Source organism: Podarcis muralis, chromosome 4 (assembly GCF_964188315.1).
Source record: "Podarcis muralis chromosome 4, rPodMur119.hap1.1, whole genome shotgun sequence".
Classification (NCBI taxonomy): domain Eukaryota; kingdom Metazoa; phylum Chordata; class Lepidosauria; order Squamata; family Lacertidae; genus Podarcis; species Podarcis muralis.
Genome location: NC_135658.1, coordinates 78,728,578 through 78,753,254, shown reverse-complemented (window position 1 = coordinate 78,753,254; position 24,677 = coordinate 78,728,578). Strand labels below are relative to the sequence as shown.

The 24,677-nt window shown below is 44.5% G+C and overlaps 1 protein-coding gene across 3 annotated transcripts in view; it reads right to left on the bottom strand.

Annotated features, from left to right (window-relative positions):
* The window catches only part of SH3RF3 (SH3 domain containing ring finger 3), a 214,209-nt gene that overhangs the window by 49,587 nt on the left and 139,945 nt on the right, over positions 1-24,677 (bottom strand). The window contains exons 3-4 of one of the 3 annotated variants that reach the window (XM_028728005.2): positions 20,969-21,064; positions 2,138-2,491 (exon numbers count right to left, since the gene is read on the bottom strand). In XM_028728005.2, the coding sequence (XP_028583838.2) occupies positions 2,138-2,491; positions 20,969-21,064 (450 nt within the window). The remainder of the gene's footprint in view (positions 1-2,137; positions 2,492-20,968; positions 21,065-24,677) is intronic. The other 2 variants (XM_077927639.1, XM_077927638.1) reach the window with 2 other exon arrangements.

The window sequence follows — 24,677 nt, the reverse complement described above, 5'->3', positions numbered from 1 at the left end:
AACTCTCATCTGTTTGTGTAAATAAAATTCTGCTCCCTTCAATTTCCTGCAAACCCGCCCCCAAAACCACATCACAACTTTCATTTAAAACTTGGTGGCACTGTAAAACAGCATTTTGCAAAAGAGCATATTGAGACTGCTGCAAGTAGGGATGTTTAAAGTCAATTTTGGCTAGACAAGTCCTCTGGCTTGCCTAAAAGGACTCCGTAGGTTGCAGTATGTGTGTGCTCATCTTCATGAGCAGGATAGCAGAGTTGGTTACAGCGTGGTGCTGATGATGCCCAGGTTGCAGGTTTGATCCCCGTATGGGACAACTGCATATTCCTGCACTTTAGGGGTTGGGTTCTATGATTCATTGCAGTACTATTCTGAATAAGTCCCATGAATAAATGGGACATGCAAGTCCACAGTTTTTCTACTGTACTTCAAAACCTCTGGGTTATCCATCTGCCTTTTAAAAAAACAGCAGTGAGTGAAGGGACAGGGCATGGAAAGAATTCTATTCTTCCTGGCGAATTCCCACTTTGGTAGCTAATCTTTCAAATATGCTGCAGGCTGGCAAGAACATTACTGCTCATCATACACTGCTAGGTTTTCATTAAAGGTTTTCAAGAGCATATTTACTGAAAGGTGGCCAATGACACTGTAAATAACTAGGCCATGTTAGAGACTGTATTTGTTGGGTATATGACCAGTTGCCAATTTTTTGTATACAGCCTTCCCAACCTCGTCCATTCAGATGTTTGGACTATGACTCCCTTCACCCCAGCCAGTCTGGTCAATGGTCAGGAACAATGAGAATTACAGTCCAGAATATTTGAAAGGTACCAGGTTACGGAAGCTTGCACCCTGGTAATTTGCATTTTGTCTGCAGCCTATTTCTTAGCTTCAGTGTCAGACCAGAAGCCCTATATACCAACAGACATTAAACCATCTTGCTCACTATTGTGCATCCTTTCCCCACACCGTCACCTCCCAAATTAGTACCCACTCACAATTACTATAATCCTTTTCACCTGCATTATTTGTACAATACTTTGCAATAAAATTGCATATCCTTTCATTCTGAGCTCTGGGCAGTTTTCTGAGTGCTAATTCTTCCATGTATGGTAGTACAGAATTTAAGGTAAAGGTAAAGGACCCCTGGATGGTTAAGTCCAGTCAAACTTGACTATGGGGTGCGGCCGAGGGAGCTGGCGTTTGCCTGCAGACAGCTTTCCGGGCCAACATGTGGCCAACATGACTAAACCACTTCTGGAACAGTGGGACACAATGACAAGTGCCAGAGCACATGGAAACGCTATTTACCCTCCCCCCCCCTGCAGCAGTACCTATTTATCTACTTGCACTGGCCTGCTTTTGAACTGCTATGTTGGCAGAAGCTGGGGCAGAGCAACGGGAGCTCAACCCGTTGCATGGATTCTAACCGCCAACCTTCCAATCGGCAAGCCTAAGAGGCTCAGTGGTTTAGACATACTATAAAATGTAGTATCATATGGTGTACCATGACTCTGAACTGAAGATCTCATCACACATGTATGTACATATGTTTGTTCACCTACCAAACATATACACCACCCTGCACTCAAAAGGTCCCATGGTATAAATACACAAAACTTAAAAGCAATAATATCAAAAACAGAACAATATAAATTTCATACAAATAAAACAGCAGCAGCAACAAAAACCCAACCCAATGTACCTCTCTCCCTTACCCAAAAGTCTGAGCAAAGAGGTGCACCTTCACAATGCAATGACAATGATGTTATGGTGAGATGCACGCCAGAGGGAAGGTCATTCCACAGGCAAGGGGCCACCACTGAGAAGGCCTGGCCACGAGTCCCATTGGGGTGTGGCACCACAAACAGGGCTTCCCCACAAATTATAACACATGGGCAGGAAAATGCGAGAGGGATGTGGTTCTTTCAGATATTCACTTATTTACCATTAATTTGCATGAGGGTGAGCACCCATCGAGGGAATTTTGCCTCATTGGCTCCATCTGGTGGATGCTTAGGCAGCGACTATCTCTTGGGAACTTGGTTTTGCAACCCACCATTTGGCTAGAAGGCCAAATCAAAGGAAGGTGCTAAGGGGACCTGGCTTAGCATTGTGGTTTAATTCATCCATAGTTTACCTGGACTGGAGCGCTGGATGAGAGATGAGTCACATCTCCAATTCTGGCAGCAGCACGGGGGTCACTTGAGCTGATGAGGACAGGGGCGCTAATTTCCATGGAATGCCTGTTATTCATGGCCTGAGAAGATTTGTGTGTCATACTGAGAGCAGTGAAGGAGTGGCGCTTCTTGGCATTCTTCTTGCCATCAATGTGCCTCTGAATGGCACTGACTGCTCCGGCACTGTTCAATGTACAGCACTGGACCGTGTTTACGGCCAGGTTAGTGTCAGCTGGCAAAGGGACATCACTGCCAGATGCGGAAGTTAGATTGGTCTTGTCCATCTCAATAAGGTGTTTAGCTGAGTCGTTGAGCTAAAAACAAAGAAATGAAAAAAAAAGAAGGGAAAAAGTGGGCATTACAGAACTGTATAGTTCCAGAGTTCAAATTCTGCACTCAGGATGACGGTTGTTCCGTTCTTTGCTTTTACAAGCCCCCAAAATGAACAGAACCGTATGCTAAGTAGACATTCGGTGAAATTCAGTGCAGCCATCCTGCTTGTGGAGCGGATTATGAGCCAGTGGAGACGCCTGCTAGTGTGAGACGGGGAGGCAATGTTCTCTGGTTTCACCTTTGCCCTGCAGCCCCTCCCCACTTCACACCACTTTCCACACTGTTCTTATATTAGCAGGTGCTTTTATGGACTCAAAAGCTGCTCCACAAATGCAATGTCAGCATTGCATTTCACCCTCTTTTTAAAATAAGTAGGCGAAAACACAAGAGTGGGCAGTAGCGGTATAACCGAATGAAATGCTTTTTTTTTTACAGATACGGCTGCAACAAGTCCCTCCCATGGGCAAAGCACATGAGAGCAATGCACGAAGCTAGCCTACTGATGGCTCTGTGAAATGCAAGAGTGTGGAATCCCAATGACAATTCACAGATCTGCTGAGGAGCCAAGTCACATGCATTATTTATTCATCCGTAGAAGGGCATTACAACACTGCAACCTCGTACAGTTCGGATTCTACGTTTCGCAAATTATATCTTCTTTAATAACAAACAGTAGAAGACTCCCTTTACTTTAAAATAATAACAAAAGACTCCAGTAGACTGCAACACTGGCAGGGTCTGTCAATGCATTACCTATAGGTGACAGTGCCCCCCCCCCAGTGCCTCTTATGGCAACCTGCAAAAGGTGCTAGTCAATATTCCCTCAAAAATCCACAATGCTCTTCTTGCCCAGCTCCTGCGTGTGGTGGCTTGGCCTCTACTACATCGAACACATCGCTTAAACACGCCCACATTTCACTGAATGCCAGGACTGGACACCCAGATGATCTTCTTTTCAGAATGGAGGAGAGGTGCAAAGAGTTTCTCCGTGTGAGCACAGCAGTGATTGATTTAAGTGCCTTTTTCCTACTGGCGAGGGCAGGGGCAGGGCATGCCTAAACTATTTTGTGGTCCTGCCTCTGTTCTAATTTGCAGATACGGCTGCCATTTTGTGACTGGTGCCCACGGCACTTACGGAAAATTCCAGGTATGCCCACTGGTCCACAAAAGTTGGCAACCTCCGTACTTCTGAATTAACTGGGAGAGTGATGTTTGGCACACACGGGGCGAGGTTATCAAGTAACTTCCATGCATGAATGTGTGCCACCAGCTCACTGGATGCTCTCTTGAATGGTGGAAGGGTGAGGAACCTGCTGGAGTAACATAACACCAGCGTGTATTATCCTTTCTCAGAAGGCTACATGTTGACTCGGGGTGACACACAAATCTGCAATTTTCCAAGCCTAAGAATGTGTATAGAAATGCTGAAAACTTCACTATTTCCTCATTCCCTGCTGTGGTGCGAGACTGGCAGGTGAAAATGAACTGAACTCTCTTGGTTTCCAGCTGAGGCCATAGGGGCACCCTTAGGAAAAACACACCTGCATCTCTTGGGGGTATGTCACACCTTCTTGGAAATGTGCTATAGCATAACAGTTATTGGAAAGTGCTTTTTTCCCCAGAGGGTGCTCAAGTGTATGCAGTACGGGCACCTCTTTTTGTTGTTGTTAAAAAGTGCGGCACTTACTGTACCAACTTCATGGTGAGTACCGGCACCTATTTTTCTAGGGAGGGAAAAGCACTGGGCACGGAGCACTGCAAGGTGCTCTCAGGCTATGCTGCATGGTTGTGTGTGCCCTAGTACAAATGTCAGATCAGATGTAAGGCCCAAGCTGTGAATAGGCTGGATGGCAGATGCATACATTGACCTGTGCTATGTACTCTGCAAATGGGTGCAGTGTGGCGTCACATTACAGTGGTACCTCTGGTTGTGAACGGGATCCAGAGGCCGGAGTTCCGGAGCCCCGTTCACAACATGAAAAGAGTGCAACCCGCAGCGGCGCGTCTGCACACACACAGGTTGCAATTCGGCGCTTCTGCACATGACGTCATTTTGTGCTTCTGCGCGAGTGGCGAAACCCGGAAGTAACCCTTTCCGGTACTTCCGGGTTGCCATGGGACGTAACTTGAAAGAACGTAACATGAAGCGGACGTAAGATGAGGTATGACTGTACTGCAAAAGGAAAACGAGCACCTCAGATATTCCTCTATGACATGTTAGTTTTCTGTTTTCGGAGATCTGTTCGGTGGCAATGCAATCAAAGGGTTTTTCAACCGACCTGCAGTGTGAAGTAGTACACCCCTTTCCGCCACCTAAACCAGAACTTTCTAAACTTTTCATGTTGGTGATACACTTTTTAGACATGCATCACTTCGTGACACAGCAATTCAGTGTTACTAGCAAACCGGAAGTTAAACCAGCCTCTTTCCAGCCCCTGAAGAAGCGTGGGGAGCGCTCACATGACACATGTAGACACTGAAGCAGACACGCAGTTTGGAAAGCTCTGACCTGAACATTCAACCACCTAGTTTTGCTCTCTGCAATAGAAACCTTTGTACTTCTTTCCAGCTCTCCCCAAGGTTTCCACCCCAACGAAACTACTTCCCTTTCCTCATAGAAGCTGGGCTTCAAACTGTTTTTGTTGCCTAAGGAACTAAACACTCGGCGCGATCAGATCTGCTCCGCCAATGAGTAGCGGAAGCTTTATTTTGATAGGCACAATACAGTAACAATATAGAAGCTGTTGATATAACTATAGAACAGATTTGTACAATGTGTAACTCACCAAGCTAAACACAGCCCACGTCTGCCAGACAAACCCTTCTGTTTTTGTAAAAACCTCGTGGGCCACTACACAATTCTGAGGACAGGCATCCTCTCAAAATAATTTCATATTTCCCCTCCCCTCTTAAAAGTACAGTGGTACCTCGGGTTACATACGCTTCAGATTACAGACTCTGCTAACCCAGAAATAGTACCTTGGGTTAAGAACTTTGCTTCAGGATGAGAACAGAAATTGCGCAGTGGTGGCGCGGCAGCAGCAGCAGGCCCCATTAGCTAAAGTGGTGCTTCAGGTTAAGAACAGTTTCAGGTTAAGAACGGACCTCCGGAACGAATTAAGTACTTAACCCGAGGTACCACTGTATATTAAAAGTGCAGGATGGGTTCTGTATAAGGCTACTTGAACAACATTCTCTAAGGCTGCAATCCTAAAGCAATGCTTACTTAGGAGTAAGCTCCATTGAACTAAATGTGAATTGCTACTTACAGAACATGCATAGGATTGCAATAGTATACTGCAGTATACTATTGGCTGCTGTCCAATAGGAAAGGCAAAAGTATCTAGGGGGAGAGTAGGTTCTGAACTAGGCTGAGGTTCATACTTGCATGAGCCCTACATCTCAGCTGCAAATACTTTCCAGGGGCTCACAATTAGCCCCCACTTGCCACTTTCTTCTGCTTGCCACTGCTATCTTTCCTTCTGCAGATAACACAATGGGTAGGAGCAACTCCCAAATCAATACTCTTCTCCTTGAAGCCCCTATTTCCTCTCTCTCCTGGTGCAATCTCATTAGAGTCCTAAGAAAGTCATTTTCTTGGACCAAAAACAATCAATGATGCCAGAACAGAGAGGAGACAGTAGGAGGAGTCACAGAAGAGAAGCCCTGTTCTCTTTCCATTTGCACAGAGCCCCACAAGTTCTGTGCCTGTCTTTCGCTGGAGCTGTGTCTTTTGTTCCTTAACCCCCCCCCCCCAAAAAAAAAAAAAGTGAGGAGAGGAGCTTGTAGTCTTAGCTTCTCTGAAGCCACAGAGTGGCTTTGAATGGGAATCAGTTCCCATTTTCCCCAGCAAATGCTTGTGTATTCTTATAGAAGCCTGCCTTCGACTTTGGGTACCTTTGAGATATGTTTTATTTTTATTTTTTTTTAAAAAGAGAGAAGCAGATAAGCACACTACAGCCAAGTTCCTAATACACCCAGCTTCGTATGCTTTAAATACATGAAGCCCACTCTGTGCAACTGATGAAATCATTGCTAATTGGAAGGAATAAAGTTAAGCAACTCAAAACCAAGCAGGGGAAATGTCTACATCTGCAGTTCCAAAGTACAACAAGTGTTTTGCATTTTTTAAAATCAATAAAATACACTGCATGCTTAGGTATCTACAGTGGTACCTCGGTTAAGAACTTAATTCATTCCGGAGGTCCATTCTTAACCTGAAACTGTTCTTAACCTGAAGCACCACTTTAGCTATTGGGCATCCTGCTGCTGCCGCCGCGTGATTTCTGTTCTCATCCTGAAGCAAAGTTCTTAACCCAAGGTACTATTTCTGGGTTAGCGGAGTCTGTAACCTGAAGCATCTGTAACCCGAGGTACCACTGTATGATGCTCTTTGCCAGTGATGGGTAGTCTGTAGCCTAAGGCCCTCTCCCTAATTTCATGTGGATGGGGGGGGGAGGCAGGTAGAGAAGGGGAGAGAGTTGGGGAAAACGTGTATGTGGAGGAAGCGGGCAGAGAAGCTGGAAGAAGAGGGGTAAAGTCCTCTGCAACTGATCCGCGCGCAGACCACTTAAGAGTCCACTTGAACATCAGGATGGCTACAGAGGATTGGCAGGTGAATGCCCTGGACCACCTGTCAAAGTGGCTCTGAGGGACAAGGAAGTTTTCCAGTTAGGTTTCAGTGCAATCCTATATATGTGTACTCAAAGGCAAATCCCATCGAGTTCAGTGGCAACTGCTCTCAGGGATATAGGGTTGCAGTCTTAATGGTTCTGCTGGGAAGTGCTGCTAATCTTTCTTTGACAATAGGGGGGTTACCAGGCCGGGGGGGGGGGAGTCTGGTTCGAGGAGGAAAAGGAAATGACAGGGATCCACATTGCTAAGGGGCCTGCTGAAACCAGAAGTCAGACATGGAAGTGAGACTTTACTTCATAGCAGGAGGAAGAAATGGGGAGCCCAGTGGTAGTAGCATCTCCTGCTCAATAAACCGTGTTGAAGATATATATATTTTTAATGTGAGGTATTTTTCTTTTGGGACGCGGGTGGTGCTGTGGGTTAAACCACAGAGCCTAGGGCTTGCCGATCAGAAGGTTGGCGGTTTGAATCCTTGCGATGGGGTGAGCTCCCGTTGCTCGGTCCCCGCACCTGCCAACCTAGCATTTCGAAAGCACGTCAAAGTGCAAGTAGATAAATAGGTACCACTCCAGTGGAAAGGTAAACGGCACATGACCCGGAAGCTGTACGCTGGCTCCCTTGGCCAATAAAGTGAGATGAGCGCCGCAACCCCAGAGTCGGCCACGACTGGACCTAATGGTCAGGGGTCCCTTTACTTTTACCTTATTTTTCTTTTAGATCTTAATCTAGGTTAAGCTTGGTAAAGAGGCTTAAGATGTATGATGGTTTAGTCAAAATTTCTGTAGGGCTGACTCCTCAGCTTACAAATCTACACATATTTGAACAAAGACTATTATGAAATTGATGGAATGTTATGCAAGATCATCAAGAAAACAGTCTTTGTGTTTCATGTTATTTTTGCCGTTTCTGTAGCAACAGCAGCAAATGATGGAAATGTAAGAGACAGTTGTAATTAATTTGATGTAGGCATAAAACAAAATATGTTTCTTTAAGGCCTCTTAAGGACAGGGATGGGGAAGAACAGCAATTAATGAAAATTAATCTTGTGGGGAGGGGGAGCAACACTGTATTTGAACATTTCGGTGTCTGTACTTCCAAGAGTTTAAAACAGTACCGAAGAAGCAAAGAATAAAGAGGTTTTCCTAATGCCCCTATGAGAGAAATAACAATATCTGCAAACAATTTGGAAACTAAAGCTGCCCACAATGTTCTGTCCTGTGTGGTTTTAAGAAAAACTGTAAAGCTCATGACTAAGTTTATAACAGTAATAATTTCTTTGGTACATTTCTATCACTTTCTTCCTCCAGGCAACTCAGCACATTCTACAAAGGACTTGATCATCACAACAACCCTGTGACTACGTCCAGATGAAAAAGCAACCTTCATAGCTAGCGATTTCAACCAGAGCCTCACTACCCAAGTCCTACACCCTAATACAAAAACAATTAGTGATATATAGTGCTTCTTAGATTCTATCCTGTTGATTGTTCTCAGACACTGCAAGTTCTACTCATTAGGGACTATATATTCATTACCAAGAGATACTTCAACAATGCAGTAGGACTCTGAAAGCAGACAATATTGTTTGTGTACCCACTGACATATTGTTACAGATGCTGGGAGAAACCTTTTGTCAGGCTGAAGGTTTGCTAGCTCCAGGATGTTTGCACTTCAGTAAGCGAGTGCAAGATGGGAAGATTTGCTACCTGTCACAGAAATGTTTACTCCAACAAGCTCTAAATGTTACAAAGACACCACAAGTCTCCACTGTACTGTATCATCCAAAGCAGGGATGTCCAACAGGTCGATTGCAATCTACTGGTCGATCCCTGCGAGGTTTTGTTCGATCGCTGGGCCCCTTCTGGCCTCACCCCAGCCTCCATTGTTGGAGAACGGAAGATGGAGTTTACAAACCAAGGCTGTTCCCCCCCCAGTGATCCTTTGGTGAGTTGCTGCTTCACTTTGACCCCAAAACAATGCAAAAACGTTGTGCCCCCTCCCAAAAGCTAAGCAACTTATGCCTCCCAAACCCCCTAAAAATGGGGCTTTCTCCCTCCCTAAAAAGCTCAACAACTTTGACCTGAACCCCTAAAAAACGGGGATAGATCACTGCCAGTTTTTAATTCTGTGAGTAGATTGCAGCTTCTTGCAAGTTGCCACCCCTGATCCAAAGGAAACAAAATGCAGAAATGCTATCCTTCATTTTTCTCCCTGCTCGGCAAGTGGGAGGTGTGTAACACTTCACAGTCCCTTTTTTTAAACCTCCATAATCAACTTTTTACTAACAACCAATTAGGAAAGCATCACCCCGAGTTGAGCATTTCTTTCATTTCACTATTTATGAGCATGACTAGATGTATACTGAAAAGGCAGAGGTCCATGTAGCTAATCATAGGAATCCTAAATAAATATAACGATAAATAATTGAACATAAATAACAAATCAAAAACATTTTCCAAAGAAGTGTAGGGCAAAAGAACACGAAACTAGGCTTACTTCCAAACTACAGCATTTTAGTGCTGTGGAGGCTCTGCTTCTCTGCAATTAAGTGAAAACAGAGATACTACACAGCACTAATTAAAGTGTTTTGTTATCCAGCACTGCTCTACCTAATGGCTACACTCCTATTGTTTACTCATTTGTTCGGCAAAGATCCCCTGCAATGTGAAGTAAAAGCATCCTGTTTATAGGTTCTGCCTGATTTATTGCTTCCTGTTCAACACAACAGAGGGATCATTGATGAATGGTCTATTAGAAAGCCAGCTTTGGCTCCCCAGAGAAGTTGGGGGGGGGGGGTAAGACTTTAATTACTGCTTTCCTTGAATTGGTTTTCCTTTCCTTTCCATTATAGCAAAACAGGGCTATTTCACTCTAAAAGAAAGAAAATATTAACACATTCGTGGTTTAAAACTCAAGGAAGTTGTGTTCCAAGTCGCATGGGCCCATTGCTGAACACACTAGAGAGGGAGCAGCCATCTATCACTTGATACACGTTGCCTGTTTGGTTCTGCCATACCAACAACCCCCAGCTCCTATTCATGAAGCTGTTGCCTGCGCTATCATCTGTGCACATGCAGCGTCTGTTTCTTTTGCATGCATCTCAGCTTAACTGTGGTGTGAATGTGCCTTATGTTTTCAAATGAGGAGGAAGCGGGTTTGAGGGAAACACATCAAACAGCAGTCTTTCTCAAGCAACTACCCGATAGAGATGGATTGTGGCCAATGTCATGGGTATGTAGCTTCAAAGACCAGCAGTGAGAGCACAGTCGAGCCAGAGTAAACAGCAATGTGTACATAACCTGCTGCGCATAGATATATAGATATAGATATAGATATAGATATAGATATAGATATAGATATAGATAAGGGACGCGGGTGGCGCTGTGGCTTAAAGCCTCAGCGCCTAGGACTTGCCGATCGAAAGGTCGGCGGTTTGAATCCCCGCGGCGGGGTGCGCTTCCGTCGCTCGGTCCCAGCGCCTGCCAACCTAGTAGTTCGAAAGCACCCCCGGGTGCAAGTAGATAAATAGGGACCGCTTACTAGCGGGAAGGTAAACGGCGTTCCGTGTGCTGCGCTGGCTCGCCAGATGCAGCTTGTCACGCTGGCCACGTGACCCGGAAGTGTCTGCGGACAGCGCTGGCTCTCGGCCTATAGAGTGAGATGAGTGCACAACCCTAGAGTCTGGCAAGACTGGCCAGTACGGGCAGGGGTACCTTTACCTTTTTATAGATATAGATATAGATATAGATATAGATATAGATATAGATATAGATATAGATATAGATATAGATATAGATATAGATATAGATATAGATATATAGATATAGATATATAGATAGGAGAATATCTAGTTTGGGGCAAGTACTCTTTGGTGAGAAAACCCCAGCAGAGATTTAAAACCACAAAATAAAGCATGGTAAATACAGGCTGTTACACCTTTAAAATATGCCCTTGTGAGTTCCAAATCTCCCCTCTTCCCCCAGCATAGGAGAAGACCACATGTTTGTAAGTAAACCATTTTTAATAACTTACCAAACTCTTCAAAGGTCAGTTTCCTGTAATCATATGATTTTCCATATATCAGTCAGAAAAGTTGCACAGGCAGCAAAACTTGGCTTAGTTACAGTGGTGGAAGTTCCTAAATTATTGGTATAGGAACTCAAGAGTGGCTTGTTGGACTCATGCAGCTAAGCTGAGGCAACCAGCTTAGCCTCTTCACACACTGATCTTCTCAGGTAGACTGGGGGAATCAAGGCTTAAGCATGTGGATTACATCAGGCTGATTAACTCACACAGCCAAGGCTAACACTTTAAGTCCCAACATTTGTTTTGTTCTATAGAGCCCAATCACAGGCCTTTAGTGAAACTGATTAGGCAAGAGGAAGTATGTGTTTGTGAAAGTGGGGAAATCTTTATTACTGTATTATTACTGTATTATTATTATTATTATTATTATTATTATTATTATTATTATTATTATAGTTGCTGGTAGAAAATGAAAGATCCTAGCTATTAGAAACAGCACTTGCATGCTTTTAACAGATAATGAATAGAGCTAATGTAGTGAGAGCTGGACCATAAAGAAGGCTGATCGCCAAAGAATTGATGCTTTTGAATTATGGTGCTGCAAGAAGATCAAACCGATCCATTCTTAAGGAAATCAGCCCTGAGTGCTCACTGGAAGGACAGATCCTGAAGCTGAGGCTCCAATACTTTGGCCACCTCATGAGAAGAGAAGACTCCCTGGAAAAGACCCCGATGTTGGGAAAGATGGAGGGCACAAGAGAAGGGGACGACAGAGGACGAGATGGTTGGACAGTGCTCTCGAAGCTACTAATGTGAGTTTGACCAAACTGCGGGAGGCAGTGGAAGGCAGGAGTGCCTGGCGTGCTCTGGTCCATGGGGTCATGAAGAGTCGGACACGACTAAACGACTAAACAACAAAATGCAATTCTGAGAAAGTACAACTCTTGTATGTACAAGATTAAAAGAAAAAATATTTTGTAAGCTGATATGGTGTATGAATTGTGCTTGTCCTCCTTTATCAACTGTTTTGTAGATGAAGGATTCTTTTTGTACAAGAAACCCTGCATCTCTTGTGCCAACAGCTTAAATGCTTTTTATTAAATCTATAAATTATTCTGGACCTGTCCAGTGATTATTTTTAAGAAGTAATGTCCACTGGAGCACTGATGCACACACAAGAGCTCTCCCAGCAGCAACAGCCTCCCTCATAATTTCAAGAGAGGAAGAAAATGCAATCCACATTCCTTCACAAATATGGTTCTGCTCCCTTAATGAAGGGAGAAGCCAAGCTAGGCTGATCTCTGCACCGGGAAGAATATTTAGAATGTATCCCCACTACCAGGTGACTGATTAAACAAAACTCCAGATTCACTGTGTATCCACTTCACAGTATCCCTAAGAGAATACTGCATCTGTTTTATTCGCATATATATAATCCTGAACTTTTTTATAAAAAATTGGCCTCTCCTCTTCTTGCCAGCTATTTGGACAAATGAGACTCCCATGGAGGTTCTACAAACAGCAAAAAAAATTGTTATGAAAAATTAAGTGCTACACAATAGCTCTCAACATTGATCACTGTATTGTTGTGCAGTTGCTAATTTATGTCTGGGCAGGGACCGGCGAACACAGAGCACATTTTTTTCTAGAAATGGTTCATCCACCTTGGAAGACTGTCTCCCACACTCCCTGCTGTGATTTCGAAGAAGATTTACCCTATTCTAAGTATCTAATGGCAGTTCACACAAGCATATAGGTTGCATTCAAGTATAAATCAATGGGCTTAAGTGTGCTTAATTTCCTGTAGCAACAGATTAAAACAGACTTCTTTTTTTTGCTCACCCAAAGCATGAAAGTTTAGGCCTATCCACTCCATATTCGAGGTGCATGTATCCCTTCTGCTATAACGGCCTGCTAAAATATACCAAAGCTCATAAAGAGGGAGATAAGTTTGTAAACATCTAACTATTCAGATGTTAGGGGACATCCTATAGCAAGTTTAGGATGCAGTTTAGGATGTAGCAGATCCCTGGCTGAGCCAGAATTAAGTCCCCAATTCCGGCTCAGCTGAAGATTACTTATCATGGCTTAGCCAAAGATAAAGGTAAAGGGATCCCTGACCATTAGGTCCAGTCGTGACCAACTCTGGGGTTGCAGCACTCATCTCGCTTTATTGGCTGAGGGAGCCAGTGTTTGTCCGCTGACAGTTTTTCCGGGTCATATGACCAGCATAACTAAGCCGCTTCTGGAGAACCAGAGCAGCGCACGGAAACGCTGTTTACCTTCCTGCCGGAGCGGTACCTATTTATCTACTTGCACTTTGTGCTTTTGAACTGCTAGATTGGCAGGAGCAGGGACCGAGCAACGGGAGCTCACCCTGTTGTGGGGATTCGAACCGCCGACCTTCTGATCGGCAAGCCCTAGGCTCTGTGGTTTAACCCACAGTGCCACCCGCGTCCCTTATCCAAAGATACACCAGTGTAATTTGCTCATGCTGGCAAAGCTGGGGCTCAGTTAACTGTGCTGAGGATGGTGTAAGTACCCCCAAAGGGGTGTTCTGGGGAGGTGGCAGGGGTGGGATTAGTCAGGTGGACTTAAGGTGGATCCTAACTCTGTTCAGCTCAGTCGTGTGACCTGGAAAAAACCTAGTGTAAGTTCAGCTCTATTATAAACCCATGCTTTCCACCAATTTCTTGTGTAGAGGATTGCTCCCATCTTGTCAGTGATTAATGCACCCTTGAATACTTGTAGAGAGTCTAACTGAACCATTATTCCCCCCCTTTCCAGTATTCCCACCCCTTTTTGCAACATTCAAGGAACACTTATTTACCAGCAGAGTTTAAACAGTATCTTTATTACTTGCCAGCAAGCGTTCTTTGTTTCCAAGATTTGCGAAGGTTAAAAGGAATGCTGTGTATTAGAAGAGGGTGTGCTTAGAACAGCATGTCATCATGAGCTTGCAAAATGAAAACAAATGATGCATTCAGCAACAATAAGTATTAATCTCTGGCTAGGGGACTGGGAATTCTTCTCTCCCCAGCAACTAAAGTATTTGGATAGAAAACGTTAACACTTGTATTGTATCTGAGCCAAAAGAATCCTTGCGGGTGGGAGGGAATCTTCCATGTTCATAACCGTTATCAGGAATGCTACATGTTCTGAATGCAGAGTATTAAAAAGACACATTTAATTCCAAATTTGACAGTTTGGAGTCATGGTAGGGCTGGAATCCTTGCGTAGACATTTTAATCCCTTCACCTCATAACTCCACATCAAACCACATCCTGCCTCTTCCTCGGCTGTGAGTTGCTGACAAGGAAGACAATCTAGTTCTGTTAAAGGCTCCCTAACGGAGCCCAATGATACATGTTCTACTTTTTTATTTATAGAGTTATTCTGTCAGAATTTCAGTTGTGGGTGCCAAGCTCTACAGCAGTCAGAATGCCATTCGCCCCATTTAGTGGGAGGCAAATTTGCCACACCTCTCCTCCCCGGGAAGAAGAGCGGAGGGGGTATCTCCCTAGGGAAAGACATTATGACCTGAGAGTGATTTCACCCAATGGGAAGAGGTGGTTACAGGGTATTTAAGCTTGTTCTGCCCCACATGCTTCCCTCTTCTTTATTCAGCACCCACCCTTTCGTAGTGTGGGTCTACAGGCTAGTTGTCTGTTTTCCAGGGGCTGAGCGGGATTTTTTTGGGGGAGGAGGAAACCCTAATTGGCCCCAGGTCTTCTCTTTTTTGCCTACTCCACACTGCAGGGCAATGTTTGTTGGAGTGGTGTTACTCTAATTTGGCTAGTTAGCATGTAGTCCGGGCAGGTGGGAAGATTTCAGAAAGAATGGAAAGCTTTTACCTGAGGGTTGTGGGCGTCCCCTAGTCATGGCCTGTGGGTGCTGGGAGGTGCCCTTTGCCCTGACAGGCACATTGGGGTGAACGTTGGCCAATGGGGGTCTGTTGGGATCTTACACCCAAGGTCCACGCAGCAGGAAGGGAGGAATCTTAGGAAACTTTGCTGTGTGCACAATGTGTAGTTGTTAACTTGCCCAGGTGATGGGGGTAGAAATTACCCCCCCCCCCCCATATATTAATGAACACCTGTCCAGACTTTATCTGATTTGGTTACATTGGGTGAATCTGACTAATTGGTTTTGCATATCCTCAAGCTGTTAAATTTAATAACTATATAACCTATTTATCCACATTTGGTTGTCTTCTTCCTGGTGTGCTGGCAATGGGCAATCTAGGAGTTTTAACTTTGAGTCTGCATTTCCTCAGTTGCATGGTGGTTGGGATCACCATGGAGCAAAAGGGAAGGAGAAGCAGCAGCAGTGGTGGTGGGGGAAAGCAGGAATGACTTTCATTCGTTCTGCTTCCAGCATAGGGAAAATGTGGGAGCCAACTGTTGCTTTCTGAGGTGTGATGAGTTAGGTAAAGGTAAAGGTACCCCTGCCCGTACGGGCCAGTCTTGACAGACTCTAGGGTTGTGCGCTCATCTCACTCAAGAGGCTGGGGGCCAGCGCTGTCCGGAGACACTTCCGGGTCACGTGGCCAGCGTGACATCACTGCTCTGGCGAGCCAGAGCCGCACACGGAAACGCCGTTTACCTTCCCGCTAGTAAGCGGTCCCTATTTATCTACTTGCACCCGGGGGTGCTTTCGAACTGCTAGGTTGGCAGGCGCTGGGACCGAGCAACGGGAGCGCACCCCGCCGCGGGGATTCGAACCGCCGACCTTTCGATCAGCAAGCCCTAGGCGATGAGTTACTGCCCATTAATTAATGCCAGCCATGACAGAACAAATCATAATACAAGCACACACTGAAGAAGATGGAAAAGCAGAAGTGACTGGGCCAATTGGGAATCCTACCTCTGTAAATCACTGTGGTGAGCAGGTACCTGCAGCGATTTAGATAATGAGATTAATGTAACAACATACCATATTTCAAGGCAGGTGGGTAGAGGGAGGATTTGAAACTTACTAATGGAGAATTGGCAGTCTTGTATATACTTGTCCAGTGAAGTCCCATTCCTTTGCAGCCCTATTGAATGCCAGGTGTGACAAAACGTTGTTTCTTCCCACAGGTAATTGGATAAATATTCTTGTCCCTTTGCAAACTTTGGGTTTGCCCACTCTGCCTACTTAGGAGCTAATTTGCATGAAAACAGATTCAAAGCTTAGTTTCAGTGAGATCGTTCTTCCCAGAGTACCTCTTCAAATGCAAACACATTGCCTATTATCCTTCCAAAGGCTACCTGACTACTCATGTCTAGGAAGCCCTTACAAAGAATTGCTTTTGGATCTTAGGTTGAAGGTCACAGGTTCCGCACCCCTACATTAATGCCCCATATTTTTTGTTGTTCTACCTTGTTACAAAGTCCAGAAGAGTTCAGCTATACCTCACCTGTTGGAGAGATGCAACGTTAATATTTTGAATGTTGGGGACATTCAAAATATTAAGTTATAGATTTTAGTGACGCAGAAAAGTAGGAAATCTAAGATACTCCTTTTTTCCCTTCTCCCTCCTCACTGCATGGCATTCAAAGCTTTCAGTAGGTGTTAGGACACAGGACAAATTGGTTATTACCACATAAACTGGGGTTGGAGAGAAACTGCGTGGTGAGGAGCCTCTTGTACTTGCAGGTGTTCCCTGCACAGTTCAGAAACTAAAAATAAAAGTACAGAGCCTCCATGTGTGGAAAAGTCTCCCTGCTTCACAAAGCTACTCTCTAACTCCTGGAGAACAATGAAGAAGGCAATGAAGAGGAAGAATTAGGGCTTATATAGACTTATCTTTTGTCCCGCTCTTTCCAGGCACAGACCGGTGCTTAAAAGCTCTGTGCCTGAGTGGTTTGGGGCTCCTTTTTGCCCCGCCAAAAAACTACTCTTTAATGCTCAATCAGAGCAAACATCAATCCAGGTTTTCCATGGACTGCCCTTGTCCCTGTGGCTCCCCTTATGAAATCACAGCATGCAGATTAAGAACCAGGAGCAGCTGGCACAGTGAGATGGCATTGCACTAACCAGGGCATTGTGGGAGTGGGTGGTGGCAAAGGCGCAGGCAATCTGATGCTCCTCTGCAGCCCTGATCTTGCTGCTGCCTGCAGTGGTACTACAGTGGTACCTTGGGTTAAGTACTTAATTCGTTCCAGAGGTCTGTTCTTAACCTGAAACTGTTCTTAACCTGAAGCACCACTTTAGCTAATGGGGCCTCTTGCTGCCACTAAGCCACCGGAGCACGATTTCTGTTCTTATCCTGAAGCAAAGTTCTTAACCTGAAGCACTATTTCTGGGTTAGCAGAGTCTGTAACCTGAAGCGTATGTAACCTGAAGCATATGTAACCTGAGGTACCACTGTATTGGGAGGGCGGCTCCTACTGCTCCTGTTAAAGGTGCTTTGTTTTCTTAGATCTGTGTCTCCCCATTTCACACTTGTCTGCCCTACAACCCTGTGGATAGCTCAGTTGGTACGGTGCAAGACTCTTAAATCTCAGGGTTGTGGGTTCAAGTCCCACAATTGAGTAAAAGTTTCCTGCATTGCAGGGGGTTGGACTAGATGATCCTTGTGGGTCCCTTCCAACACAACAACTCTTTGATTCTATAAGAAAGTGACAAACTCTGTTATCTTTCCTTCTTTGCCTCAGGACATCTCTTCAGGAAAGAGAGGCTGACAGTACAGGAGGGCTGAGGATAAGCGTCTGAAGAAAAATGTGCCCTGAAAATAATCTCTCTATTTCCCAGATGTGAGTCTATTCACATCTTGCTTCAAAATGCTAAAAGTACCACTAAAGACAGAGGCCTTATGATCATGATTGCATTAGTCGGTGTCAAAATGAGTTAAGATGGGTAGCAGACCTTATGCCTTCAGTTCCCAGAATGTTTTTGACTGCAAATTCCTCTCAAGATTGTTTTACACTAGTAATAAGTTTAGTCCTGGTGCACTGAATGAATATAAACGCAGCAGCTAAGGGAATCCCACTGTGTATCATTTAATCAGATAATCTGCCTGCATCTAACATCAGGAGAAGGGAACATCACCAGCCATTAAGCTTCCATAAGCAGTTGATGTTTCAACAGCAGTTACTAAATCCTTATTTTAAAATTATACCTCTTGTCAGTTGAGGAATTTATATCCGCAGCGCTTTACTTAAGATTGGCTACTCCTGCAGTTAATAATCATGCAGCTGGTAAATTACTTTTCTCTCTCCTTCCTGACTTTTTGGAGAGGTCTGTGACACTGGGAAAGCCTTATTTATGAGGGATGTCAGGTTACTTTGGCCCATTATGGACATGACCCTCATTTTGGTACAACCAGCATGAATCAGAAATGGTAGTAGTGGTGCAAGTCAGAAACAGGCCCATAACAGAGTGGTCACAGAATCCTTTTGTACTGAAATGTGCTTTTTCCTAGAATTGTAGAGTTGGAAGGGATGTCCTGCAATGCAGTAATCTTTCACCCAACATGGACCTGAGATTAAGAGTCTCATAATCTACTGACTAGGGACACGGGTGGCGCTGTGGGTTAAACCACAGAGCCTAGGACTTGCCGATCAGAAGGTCGGCGGTTTGAATCCCTGCGACGGGGTGAGCTCCCGTTGCTCGGTCCCTGCTCCTGCCAACCTAGCAGTTCGAAAGCACGTCAAAGTGCAAGTAGATCAATAGGTACCGCTCCGGCGGGAAGGTAAACGGCATTTCCATGCGTTGCTCTGGATCGCCAGAAGCGGCTTAGTCATGCTGGCCACATGACCCGGAAGCTGTACGCCGGCTCCCTCGGCCAATAAAGCGAGATGAGCACCGCAACCCCGGAGTCGGTCATGACTGGACCTAATGGACAGGAGTCCCTTTACCTTTACCTACTGACAGAGCTATGTTGCAGCTTCAGCTCCCGTCAGCCCCAGCCAGGCCAAGGGTCAAGAATGATGACATCTAGAGGCCCACACACTCCCTACTGATGCTTTGCACGGATGTGTGCGCTCATGCACACTTCCTCCAGGCAAGCTGTACAAAGAAGCTGTCCATACCACTGGTTTTACACTGAATATTTTACAAAATGAACTTCCTTGAACATTAACTTGCATCCTTTGTTTTCGGGGTGGGGGTAGGAACCACCACAGAAAATTGAAAGATGCGAGGCATTAAACATTCCTCACTGAAATACCATTAAGCTATAATTCCGCACTGTTGAAAGCCTACAGTGAAGGGTTGAAGAGTAAAGGCAGAGAGCTGCAAGGAGCCTCAAAGGTCATCCATCCAAGTCCCTGTAGGATTTACTTGACTAAAGCCACACCCACCAGATGCTCATTTAGGCTCCATGCCTATGTGATCTTGGCAACATGAAGCAGCCAATCCATATGGTCAGGACTGCATGCTACAGCAGTAATGTCTGCAAGCCAGAACAACATGGTTTGGATGGATTGTGTTGGTAGTTCCCATACCAAAACTGCATTTCAATTATTTCATTGTAATATATACTACAGATAACATCTCCAGTTATTTTATGAGAATGATAATACATAATATGGATGCATGCAGAATGTTTGTGTTTTTTTGTAGCATCCATATGATGTGTTGGCATTCCTACCCTCTCTTACCATTCAGAAAGGGACGCGGGTGGTGCTGTGGGTTAAACCACAGAGCCTAGGACTTGCCGATTAGACAGTCGACGGTTCAAATCCCCGCGACGGGGTGAGCTCCCGTTGCTCGGTCCCTGCTCCTGCCAACCTAGCAGTTCGAAAGCACATCAAAGTGCAAGTAGATAAATAGGTAATGCTCCGGCGGGAAGGTAAACGGTGTTTCTGTGAGCTGCTCTGGTTCGCCAGAAGCGGCTTAGTCATGCTGGCCACATGACCCGGAAGCTGTACGCCGGCTCCCTTGGCCAGTAAAGCAAGATGAGAGCCGCAATCCCAGAGTCGGTCATGACTGGACCTAATGGTCAGGGGTCCCTTTACCTTTACTTTACCGTTAAAAAAAAAAAAAATCTGGTAAGTTAAAAAAAATGGTTGCCAACGACTTGTTTGCAATATCATAATATGAAACCCCCATCTAGAAGCCTAATTTGTTATAGTCAATATTCCTTACACATCATAGGAATGCATCTTTCTGGGTATCAATCACATAACTTGGCCAAACCATGTCATCACTAGTTGCATACATTACCAAGCCAAGAAGAAGCCCCAGTTGTGTGACAATGGGTTGCCACAGGCTCCTGCACCAACGATAAACTGCAACTGGGCCATGCAGTTGTTGCAACTGGGCCACTTGTGTTCCTGATATGTAAGCAAACTGTTCCTAGGCAACAGCATTTCTAATAACCCATAAAATCAGAGGACTAGCTTGGCTAGCAAGAATTCCAGTATTGCACAGAAGCCACCAGTTGGTCCAGGAGATGATTTAACAGTATGTGAGAGACTCGTGCAAATGGAAGGCAATGGGTTAATTTGGGGGCATTCTACAGTGGCTGCAAATCAAACGAAGTTTTTGCTGTGATTGTAGTCTCCCATTTCCCACATGTATCAACTGAGATTAAGCTATAAATACTATAAACAGAAAAGCCTCTGACAATTTTCATGAGCATACTGGCTGCATGGATTTCAGTTACACTGAGCAATATTTTCTTTTTTCAGCAGAGGATCGATATCAGAGCTTCATTATAATTCGATACTTTGCCCCCCCCCTCCAAAAAAACCCCCCAAAACACCTTAAGGGCTTTGCATTTCACTTTTTTTTTCTTTTAGAAACGCCAATATTACAGTAAACAGCTTTGTTTCTCAGTAATCAACCACATGACAATCTGATCTTACCTCTACGTAGAGGATAGGAAATATTCCAATCTTATCTCCCAGCATTCCTTCCGCCCAATTATCATCTACTCTCCTGATGACAGTCAAGATTTCATCCTAAAAAAATGACAGAGATCACAACATAATATACAAATAGGCAGATTTTCACACTTTGTTTCTGGGGGGCGGGGGGGGGGGAGAATGTGCCCTAAAAATCACCCACAAAGCAAAACAGAAGAAAGCTCTCCAAGTAGCAACCAGGTCTTCCATAAAGGGAAGTCATGGTTAGTTATACTTTTCAGTCTACTTTTCCAACTGTTAATGCAATGGGAAGACCATAGACCAATTATTAGAAATACAGTAGTACCTCGGGTTAAGTACTTAATTCGTTCTGGAGGTCTGTTCTTAACCTGAAACTGTTCTTAATCTGAAGCACCACTTTAGCTAATGGGGCCTCCCGCTGCCGCCGCGTGATTTCTGTTCTCATCCTGAAGCAAAGTTCTTAACCCGAGGTACTATTTCTGGGTTAGCAAAGTCTGTAACCTGAAGCGTATGTAACCTGAAGTGTATGTAACCCGAGGTACCACTGCATTTAGCCACTGTAAAATAGGAACAGGAATTTCTGTAAGATATACAATATTAGTCACCTTAACGTGTTTGTTTATTTAAAACAATTTATATACCGCTGAAAGAGGTTTGCAATAATGTGTTTGTAGTGTTTTCTAGCAGGGATAGAGATACCTCCAGGTATAGGGCAGTATATAAATTCAATCAATCAATCAATCAATCAATCAATCAAATTACCAAACACCATGAACATCAGCCAGTATGGCCATTAGCCAAGGATAATGGGAGGGTGTGGTCCAACTACAACTGGAGGTTCTCCCTCCTTGCCATTTATTTTATTGAATGTTGGTGATGTGTCTCACTTGATAGAAAAAGAATGGATCACCGTGTACACCAACCAAGGGGTTAATGTTGTGGTGGGGAACCTGTGACTCTCCAGACATTCATTCATTCACTGCCCTTCGTTCGAGGCTTCATAGGACGCTTTACAATATAAAAACACAAAAAAATGCATAACATAGTAACAAACACCATAGTTTAAAAGGCCATATAGTGTTTAATTAGACAAAGGCCTGGGAGAAGAGGAATGCTTTTGCCTGGCACCTAAAGATGTACAGTGGTACCTCGGGTTAAGAACTTAATTCGTTCTGGAGGTCCGTTCTTAACCTGAAACTGTTCTTAACCTGAAGCACCACTTTAGCTAATGGGGCCTCCTGCTGCCGCCACGCTGCTGCTGCACGATTTCTGTTCTTATCCTGAAGCAAAGTTCTTAACCTGAGGTACTATTTTTGGGTTAGCGGAGTCTGTAACGTGAAGCGTATGCAACCTGAAGCGTATGTAACTCGAGGTACCACTGTATAATGAAGGAGCCAGGCGAACATCCCTGGAGAGAGCATTCCACAAACGGGGAGCCATTGCAGAAAAGGGAGGGAAGGAGGGAGGAAAGTACAAACTTGCATAAATTATTGCCCCCCCCCCCCTGAAGGGACCAGGGCCCTATAGAGTTGGCACCTATGAAAGGAACCATATGCCAGGTTATACATGAAGCAAGAGCACTGTAACTTGATCCTGCAACAATACTACAGTTTCTAGTATGAGAAAAGACTTTCCAACTACTTGAAAGTGTAAAAGAATTACATTATATAAGTAATCTATATCTAAATATCCCTGTTATTACTTGTTTCCCAAGATAAAAATGAATTTGTGGCTGCAGACACTCCACACACTTCAATAACATAGCTCCCCGCCCACCAGAATCCTGGGAACTGTAGTTTAGCCCTCATAAAGCTATGATTTCCATCACCCGTAACATACTGGATCCCAGGATTCCTTGGGGGAAAGTCATGTGCTTTAAACGCATGGTGCGTAAGCAGCCGGCAGCTCAGGAAATAGAAAACTGAAATCTATCAGAATATATTGGTTCAAAGTGTTGACCCAAAATCTCTTCCCACTTGTTACATTTGCTTAGTTCATGCAGTCTTTCAGAAGACTGTACTCCGATGACTGAATATATTGAAAAAGGGAGACACATTTCCTGGTTTATTTCCCTCCCACCCCTTCAAAGGCCACCGACTAAGCTGTACCTGCCCAAATCCTACTTCCACTGCAGCTGCAGAATTTGCATATATGCCTGGTGAGAATTCAGTGGGATGACACTCACTGACATTCACTGGAGAAAAGCACAGCTGTTGCCGGGGTTGTAAGATTGATTTGAGCATCACATTGAGAAATTCTATGGATCACTCCATGTCCTTTTCTGACTGAGAGCAGATTTGAATGTCACATTATATGTGCAAACAGCAGATGTGAGAACATTTGTCTCTGTACTTCCCCACTAATAAAGTAACATGCAAATTATTGATTTATGGGTCTCCGAGCTATGTGCAATTCACACTCACAGAAACTAAAAATCTGCATCTGTCAATCCATATTTGATACTGTGGAGCATTCCAAAGAAAAGCACAGGTTTTTCACCAAACTCCTTCCTAGAAAATTCAGCACAATCCTGACCCCTCCCACTTTTAATTTTGCAACATCCCCTTATTTTGCAAATGTGATGATTTGGCACGATCTGTTCTGGTTCCGCTACTCACGGACAGGGACATGGAGCACTGAACGTAGGGTAGTACCACCCTAACCACTGGGAATCTTTCTCAGCCTTCTGTCTAGCTTCTGAGATCACAGCAGGGGTTGCCCACAAAATTTCAAGCACATATTTATAGCTGTTCCAAGTGCTAGAAAAGTCAAACTAACAAAGAAAGACGAAGATTCTTGGGAAGCCAGAACGCTTGCCCAATGCCACATTTTGTGTTTATTGTAGAATTACAGCACACCCCCAGCCCATCCCTGACTGTGATCAGTTTCCACAGGTTCCCAGAGTTTATCTCAAGCCATGGGTTGATTTCTGTCCATCCTGGCTGGCTCTTTATGTTCATTTTTACTTTTAAAAAAGATTAGACAAATTCATGAAGAATATGTCTATTTGTTAACATGCGTCGTTGGTCACGTATACACACAACGAAGTGTAGACGTGTATCCAATCAATGTACCTTATCATATATTTAGCTCAGAATCATGGCACGTCAAAGGAAGAGTTACACTGATATGAGATGGAATTACATTCAGGCGACACATGAAAATAACAAATGACCACAAAATATGGAAGTCTAACAAGGATGCAAGGTCAGTAGAAGGAAATATCAGTACTGTGCAGGCAGAGGGTAGCTTGGACCAATAGCTGTTTTAGTATTGCCAGTAGAGCCAGTGTGGTGTAGTGGTTAAGAGCGGTAGATTCGTAATCTGGGGAACCGGGTTTGCTTCCCCGCTCTTCCACATGCAGCTGCTGGGTGACCTTGGGCTAGTCACACTTCTCTGAAGTCTCTCAGACCCACTCACCTCACAGAGTGTTTGTTGTGGGGGAGGAAGGGAAAGGAAAATGTTAGCCGCTTTGAGACTCCTTCGGGTAGTGATAAAGCAGGATATCAAATCCAAACTCTTCTTCTTCTTCTGGTTATATAGTAGTTATACAGAGAGGGAGAGAGACAAGGGAATTACTGTTGCCAAGTAAGAAGAGAGAAGGGCACTGGGGATCTGGCAAGCTGCATGACAGACCTTGATGTAACAGGGTGAACCTGTGTTGAGATATAAGTGGCATGGGATTTGG